Source organism: Oratosquilla oratoria, chromosome 23 (assembly GCF_046742065.1).
Source record: "Oratosquilla oratoria isolate Oo_2021 chromosome 23, ASM4674206v1, whole genome shotgun sequence".
Taxonomy (NCBI): domain Eukaryota; kingdom Metazoa; phylum Arthropoda; class Malacostraca; order Stomatopoda; family Squillidae; genus Oratosquilla; species Oratosquilla oratoria.
Genome location: NC_134799.1, coordinates 40718837 through 40727988, shown reverse-complemented (window position 1 = coordinate 40727988; position 9152 = coordinate 40718837). Strand labels below are relative to the sequence as shown.

Genomic DNA, 9152 nt, shown 5'->3' with positions numbered 1-9152 from the left:
AAACCGAAGGAGGAATACAGGGCAAACTGCTTAAATGGATGGAAGACTTTTTGCAAGAAAGAGAAATGAGAGTAGTGATAAGAGACAAACACTCAAATTGGGATGAAGTGATAAGTAGTGTTCCACAAGGAACAGTTTTGGCCCCAATAATGTTTGCTTAATATATTAATGATATGGATGAAGAAATTGAAAGTTATATGAGCTTCTTTGCTGATGATGCAAAACTATTAAAAAAAGTGAACACGGAAGAAGATTGTGAATCACTACAGAGTGATCTAAATAAAGTAATAAGTGGTGTTCCACAAGGAACAGTTTTGGCCCCAATAATGTTTGCTATATATATTAATGATATGGATGAAGAAATTGAAAGTTATATGAGCTTCTTTGCGGATAATGTAAAACTATTAAAAAAAAAAGTGAACACGGAAGAAGATTGTGAATCACTACAGAGTGATCTAAATATAGTCTGGGAATGGAGTAGGAAGTGGGAGATGGAGTTCAATACTAAAAAGTGTAGTATAATGGAATTTGGAAAAAGCAAAAACAGAATAACAGGATCATATAAATTGGGAGAAGAAAGAATGAAAAAAAATTAAAATGAGAAGGACCTGGGAGTCATTGTTATGAATAATATGTCACCTGAGAAACAAATAAATAAGATTTTTGGTGAAACTTGTAATTTAATAAGAACAATCAAAGTGGCATTTACATACCTGGATGAAGAAATGGTGAAGAAAATACTAATCACTCTGATATGATCAAGATTGGAATATGCAGCAACGATGTGGTCACCAAGTACAAAAAAAAATGATAAAAAAAATTGAAAGAATACAAAGAGCAATTACAAAATTGGCACCAAGGAAATACAGACACTAGAGCAAAGAAGAGAGAGAGGAGATTTGATAGCTATTTACAGAATCATGAAAGGCATAGAAATAATTGATAGAGAGGATCTAATAAAATGGGATGATAGAAATACAAGAGGACACGGAAAGAAAATCAAGAAAGACAGCTATAGAAGAGATCTGAAAAAGAACAGCTTTCCTCACAGAGTGATAGATAGTTGGAACAAGTTAGATGAGAAAGTAGTGTGTGCAAAAACAATACATGAATTTAAAAATAGTTTAGATAAAATGAGATATGAAGACGGGACACCACGAGCATAGCTCCCCTTCCTGTAAAATACAACCAGGTAAATACAGCTAGGTAAATACACACACACACACACAAGCACACACACACGCACGCACACACACACAAGTAACACGGTGGATGAAAGAAAACAAGAGATTTTGTTCAGTTGTCAGGGCACCATTTACTTAACTCCTGGTGGCCCTTTTTACTAATATGCCCCTGTTTGTCATTTCGTTGCAGCTTTATCAGTTTCTAAGTATTTACTCATAACATATCATTTCTTTTCTCTTACTTCTATGTTTTATGTCCTTTTCGTCATAGGAATCTATACTTCGAGAAAACACTTAAGAAAATTACACTACTATCAATTTAGAAATACGAGATTTGTGTTCTGTGTTCGCAAAACGTCCCTGAGTATTTTTTTTCTTTTCTTTTCGTGCTAAGCTGAATTTATTTCATAAACACTTACAGGGTGTCCAGAAAAAGTGCTCACAAGAGAACTGGCAAATGTGTTCACAGAAGTGTACAGTTTTTGAATACCCTGTATATATGTATTTGTATTTCCTATTACTTTTTGGGGGACTCCATTTTTGATTTACCAAGCTACGCCAAGTTTATATACTCTAGTGCTTTGTAACTACACATTTGACCTTTTTGATCCAGAGTTGATTGTTTTTATACTTTTATTTGTGATGCTACTTATTCTGAGTTATTTTGTCATGACTGAAAGTATAAAATCTAAATGTTAGCCCATTTCTACTAGAGTATCGTATAAATTTAAGGCTAAATACTCTACCTTCATTTTATAGTTAAAAAATTAAAAATTATTGACACACATTCCTCCGATTTTCGTCCTGTAAAACTATTTCAGCAACGTCTTTTGATATATTTTTTTAATTCATACATTATATACCAAAAGGCTTTTCCCCTCTCTATGGTAGAGGTGGCCAATCAAGCCAATCTTAGCACTTCCCACACTCATGGTACACCGATTTGTTGTCTCTTTTGTTGTGAATGAAAGGCCATCCCCTTCTCCAGCCCACTGCTTTGATCAGAAGCAATGCAGTAAGGCACAGCACCTTCAAAGCAGAGCCCGACTGCTGAATTTAGTTTATTCCCAGCACTCGCTGGCTGAGCGGTAAGGGCGTCGTTACTTGCGGCGAAGGTCGAGGGGATGGCGGTTCGAACTCTGCCACCGGTGAAGTTGAACCAAGGGTATGGTTCATTAAATTCCATAGTATAGAGTCCTCTGTGAGGGACACCGTCCTAGCCTTCCGATAAGGGGAATTTGTGACGTTAAACCATATCATCATCACTTGTATATCATCTACCATTGACCTTCACAAAGGATGTTTTCTTATTGAGTATTACCGTTGTAATGATAATCTGAATATGACTCTATTTTACTCAGTCCAACGGCTGCAATTTGATCAAATTAATCTGTATTTTTGGCAAAGTCATTCCGCTGTCATTAGTCATTCACTTCAGAATTTGTCACAAAAGCATTCAAATGAATGTTTAGTTCTTCAACAATCTAAGAAACAATTTTTTTTGCAAAAATCCCAAGGAAACGCCCATTCCATCTTTGTCCACATAACCTTTGAGAAAATTCAAAGAAGCAGTGTTTTTCTCCCATCAGAGATAACAAAATATCCAATGCAGCCGACCATTCCATCCTCATCGTGTTGTTATTATATTTTTTATTCTGGCCATTGCCAGATGGTTTTAATAATCAGTTGGTGTGAATCCTGAAGGGGTCAAGTCCATACCAAAGGCCAAAGGATTCTGTTCAGCTAAGAAGTAACTTTCTAATATCAGTATGATAAAGCTTGCTCAAATCTCAACGATCTATATTATTTGCCCTCCTCTCCCCCTCCTCCTGCCCCTCCTCCCTCCTCTTCCTCCTTCTCCTTCTCAGACACATAAATCAGAGTGAGATCTCTCTGAATGCAAGTTAAGCCCTCAAGAATCTTAGACCTTCATACGAGTTTTCTAGTCAGGGGAAAATGGCCGATCACTATCATCATCACCAATTAGGAGCATACGCTGGTGTTGTGTCTAGTCCCTCACAAGCAGATACCAATCCTCATGGCTTTCCTGAGAAAGATCCCATGCCGTCACCCGTCCCATTCCGATCATCTTTCGGTAGGATCGGTCTATTTTATCCAGTCATGATTTCTAATGGGATCCCCCTTCTTGTTCTTCACCGACATTTGTCTCTTATGGAAGTAACCCGGTGATTGAGATTAATATTAGTAAAGTGTGTCACATGTCCATATAACCGAAGACGGCGTTCATGAATAAAAAGTCCACAAAACCTAGACCGAGTTTCAAGGGAGCAGCCGCTGATGATACCCCATAATTGTCAGAAGTCTCTTAGGACTAAAGAATTGGAGGGATAACCATATACAACTGTTCGAAGCACTAGGGAGGGAGGGAAGAACAAAGATCTCTTCTCGAACTAGCGGACTATCCACCATATTTAGGTAGTGAACCTTGAGTTCCGCGTAAATTGGTGTCAAGTGTGAAGTAACAAATATCTTTTTTTTTTTTTTTTTTTTTTTTTTTTTTTTTTTTTTTTTTTTTTTTTTTTTTTTTTTTTTTTTTTTTTTTTTTTTTTTTTTTTTTTTTTTTTTAATCAAACTCCACACGGCGACAGTGTATGACGGTTGGGATCAAGAGATGGTGACTGTTCTCGCCAAAGTCCATCTTGTAAGACCGTCTCGTATAAGTATCCCATTTTGATTCCTCTAGGCACGTATTCGCATGTATACAGTATGTGCATAATGTAAAATAAAAACATCAAGTGCTACAGTAATAAACAGAATAGACTCTTTTCTAGCGGCCGGGGAGAGGGTTGTAGTGATTTCTCCATAGGAATGTATTTTTGGCGCAACCAGGAAAAAAATATTATGGGAAAACCACAACTTGAAAAAAACATTATTTTAACATGGATTCCCTGCCTAATCTTTAAGACTTATGATTCACTTTGAACATTTTAACCGTCATTAGGAAGAAAAATATGGAAATAGATTTCAAAGACTAATGCGCGAATTAATCACGATATATATGTATATACATATATGTTTGCATGCATGTATTTATATATATATATATATATATATATACATATGTATATATATATATATATATATATATATATATGTATACATATATATATATGTGTGTGTATATATATATATATACATACATATATGTATACTGTATATATACATATATATATATATATACATATATATACTGTCAACGCCGTCTGTTGTAGTGGCTGTCGTGATGGTACATAGGTAAAGGAGGAAGTAATAATGTTACGCACCACGCTTATCTTCTTTATTGGTGTGGTTTCTGTAAATCAATTCAACATTGTAATTTACATTCATAATCAAGCTATCAAAATAGCACTATATGAAACTATGACAAACCTCTATAATTCAGTAATTAATGCATGACAAAATGTATGCTTCATACCATTATTTTCTTTCTTCTTCCGCCCCTTCAGTATTTATCACTCTATACCTCCGTGATCCGTTCAGCTTCTGTTATATCACGGATGTCACGAATTAACATAATGTCCACACTAACTTGTGGATATATTACCAAATATATCATAAGTCAAATGATGCAAATAATTCACTCTGCTAATGCTTACCAATTATGCTTCCTGGTCACACCCCCGAAGGTGTTGTCACTTTGACAACTAGACACAGAAAGAACAATACTTGTACGTTCCTCACGAAGAGGATGGGGCACTACTTTTTAGCGGAGGAATACCAGATTGAAAGGATCCACATTATATATATATAAGTCACGTTCTACTCAACATTCTCCCTTTCATATGACTTCTTTAATTCTATTTCATTTTATAACAGTTAATTATTCACTACAATACATCAACTTCGACAAAGACAATTTACATATATTGTACATACATAGTAACTGCATGCGTACACACGTGATTATGATTGCCATTAGACTCTAGCCTCCTTTACATGTCAGATATTTTCTCATATCCACCCAGACATAGTACTCTGTACTATACATATATCAAATATCGTAAACCATGATTCGTAATTAATTTTAGTACATACCATTGTCAGTACACTTGAATATCATACAATTGGTGCTTAACACAGATCTAGCACCACTCATGAGTAGTAATTAACCTCGATACATATTATACTTTATCTGTAGAACATCATACATCAAATATTCTTATACATAGTGCAATCGGCACTCACACCCTCCCCTTTGTGATCATCCAAGATCACAACATCAATGACGGGAGGTCATTTTTACACTGAGTCACCTTCTAATAATAGTATTAATTTAGAAATAGGTCGCTTATAAAGTTTCTTACCACGTATTATTTCTACTTGTCTAATCAGTCCATCTGTGCTTTTTATCACTTTCACAACTCTTGCCAATAACCAATGACTGCGTGGTGTGTTATTTTCTACCATTAAGGACAATATCTCCTTCTTTGAGATTTCTATTAACTTTCAACCATTTCTGACGTTCTTGCAAACAAGGCAAATACTCCTTTTGCCATCTGCGCCAAAACTCTTTGGCTAAATGCTGTATCTGTTTCCACTTCCTTCTGCTCTCACAGATCATTTCTCCACCATTGAGTGTCACTACATAATTATCCAAATTAAGTAAAGAATTAGGAGTGATGGGACACAAATCGTTCACATCATTTGATACCACAGTCAGAGGTCGACTGTTGATTATACTCTCAACTTCACAAAAAAATGTACTCAAACTATCATCAGACAAGGTTTGTGAACCTATCACAACTTCTAAACACTCGTCTGACTAATCCTATCATTCTTTTCAAAAACACCACCAAAATGAGAACCTCCAGGAGGAGTGAATACCCAGTCCACACCTCTCTTTGTCAATTCATTACCAATATGACGCATGATAAGATTGTCCTTCAATACCTTATTTGCTCCAATAAAATTTGTGCCGTGGTCACTAATCAATTTACTAACTGTACCCCTTCTGGACATAAACCTGGTAAATGCATTTATCATGCTTTCTGCCGTTAAATCATGTAAAATCTCTAGATGTATGGCTCTAATGGATAGACAAGTAAATAATATTCCATATCTCTTGACTCGAGATCGTGCTCTCTTCACAAAAAATGGCCCCAAAGCAATCTACTCCAGTTACAAAAAATGGTTTCTGATTTACATTTGCTCTATCTACTGGCAAGGCTGCCATCTGGCGAGTGATCGTTGAACTCTTGAAGCGTCTACAACTAACACATTTAGATAATACTTTTCTTACAGCTGAATTACCCTTAATAACCCAGTATTTCTGTCTCAATTGATTTAATACTGCTTGCCTTCCCATGTGTCCTACTTTCATATGATAATGTTGAATGATTAAACTGGTAACATGATGTTCATGGGGAAGAATAACTGGATGTTTCATATCCAAGGGCAATTCTAGGTTAATTAATCTGCCTCCTACCCTGAGTATACCATTCAGTAACATAGGTTTAAGTTTCCTTATAGAACTGGAAAGATTAATAGGATCATTTTTGGATAAACAGACAATCTCCTTAGCAAAATGGCAGTTTTGTACAAATTTGATTACTCTTTCTTCAGCAACTTCCATTAATTGAACATTGAGTTCGATAATTGACACGCCTTTTCTTTGCAAATGTCTGACAAATAATATAAGATAACTACATGCTCTTAGCAACTTGAACCATGAAGAATAGTGACAAACTAGTCGTGACATTACATCAACTGTGTGACCTTGTATTGGTTTAACTTCAACTTTCATAACCCTCTTAATTTCAAGATTCGAAAATTCTTCCTTATTTATCTGCTGTTGAACCGGCCAGATCTCTTCATTTTGGGACAAGAAAGCAGGTCCTTCAGACCATCTACTGGTCTGTCTCATTCTAGTGACATCGTCAGCAGGATTATCCCTGCTGGAGACGTACATCCAACATACATCCTCAGAGTTCTCTCGAATCTGAGACACTCGATTAGCTACAAAGGTTTTAAATCTTAAGTGATCATTATGCAAATATTTTAATACTGTAGTTGAATCTGTCCAAATATAAATCTGAGTTAACTTTAAAGGTAGTTCTCTCACTATCACACACTTCAATTTAATGGCTAGCGTGGCTGCCACCAATTCAAGTCTTGGAATTGTAATTGATTTTAAAGGTGCTACTTTAGCTTTTCCCAACATGAAGCTACACTGGATTGTACCATCAATATGTTTGTATCTTAAATATACCACTGAACCATATGCTATTTCACTAGAGTCACAAAATATGTGACACTCAATTGCCTCTACCTTTGACGTTATACCTTTCTTAGTACAACGATCAATTCTATACAACTTGAGCTTATTTACTCTTGACATCCAAACATTTATCAATCCTTGATCTATTTCACTCAAAATACAATCCCATCCAATGCCGTTTCTGAATAATTCTTGTAATAATACCCTTCCTTCAAGAACCACTGGTGCTACCATGCCCAGTGGGTCGTAAATTTTACCAATTACTGCTAGCAATTCTCTTTTTGTTCTAGGTATTTCATCAATGTTGATTGATATGCTCATCTCATCCTTGCCAAGATACCAATTCAATCCTAATGTCTTTTGTACCACTTCTTCATCCTCAATGAACTTCTCAATATCATCACTACACTTATCTTTGAGTATATTCTTCAAAACTTTACGGGAATTACTATTGAACTTTGTCAAATTAAATCCACCTTTACTACAAAGATCTATCACATTATTACAATTGTCAATCAACTCATTAATGTCATCGGATGACACCAACATATCATCAACATAGAAGTTATTAAGAACTATTTCACTTACTGATTTATGAAACTGACTCCCGTGATCTTGCACAACTCGTTTTAAAGCATAATTTGCAATACTAGGGGAGCAACTAGCACCAAATGGATGAGAAGTCATCCTCAGTTTAACTATATCACTTTCTATGTGTCCATCCTTCCACCATAAGAAACGCAAGTAATCTCTATCATCTTTAGGCACTTTAACTTGATAATACATAGTTTCTATATCCGCAGTACATGCATATAGTCCTAATCTAAATCTCAAAAGGACACCTAACAAAAGATTGTTGATGTCAGGTCCTTGTCTCAACAAATCATTTAACGATAAGTCATTTACACGTGCTGCACAATCAAATACTACACGTACTTTATCCCTTTTTGTAGGATGTTGCACTCCAAAATGTGGAACATACCAAGCTTGTTGATTACTCACTTCATACTTAGGTACTTCTTCAGCGTACCCTTTCTCTAGTAAATTAGTCATAAATTGCTTTATACTGCTGATAATATTGGTGATCCTTTAAACTTACGCTTCAATTGTTGAAGGTTCTTTTGACTGCCATAGGTTCACTGTTAGGAACTATCCTAAGGTTTCTCTGTCATTGGTAAAGGAATCTCATACTTTCCATTATTCATTTGCCTACACCCAGACTCGACAAATTGTAACCATCTTCTATCCTCTATACTAGGTTCTACCGAATTCAGTGATGAATCTACAAACTCTCTATTATAAGATTCAAATCAATTTCCTTTCTAAATAATTACCATCAAACCTTTATCTTATTCACAGGAATTTCATGATTATTGTCTATTATTCTTCCACACAATATCCACCCTAAACGTGTTCTCACAGCATACGGATCTCCTGGTTTCTCTGCATGTACAACTTCCCAAGGTTCAGACGCCTCTGGGACATTAATACCTATCATGATTTCTATCTCTCCTTGGCTGTGATCAAATTCTAACTTCATCAAATGTTTCCCACCGTTCTACATCATTCTTTCTGATATTATGACTGTGATTGAGAGGAAGTTTATTCACTGCAAATACAGGTGGTAATCTAATTTGGTTATTTCCTTCTATATCGGCTACTGACATCCCTTCAACATTTTAGACAAGACATTCCTCTTGTACCTACAATTGTACTTACTTGTAGTGTAG

At 35.5% G+C, this 9152-nt stretch overlaps 1 protein-coding gene across 1 annotated transcript; it reads right to left on the bottom strand.

Annotated features, from left to right (window-relative positions):
- Positions 1–6231: 6231 nt before the first annotated feature.
- On the bottom strand, positions 6232–8475 carry LOC143037772 (uncharacterized). Its single transcript, XM_076206325.1, has one exon. It carries the CDS (start codon positions 8473–8475, stop codon positions 6232–6234), a length of 2244 nt encoding a protein of 747 aa, XP_076062440.1.
- Between the last annotated feature and the right edge of the window lie 677 nt (positions 8476–9152).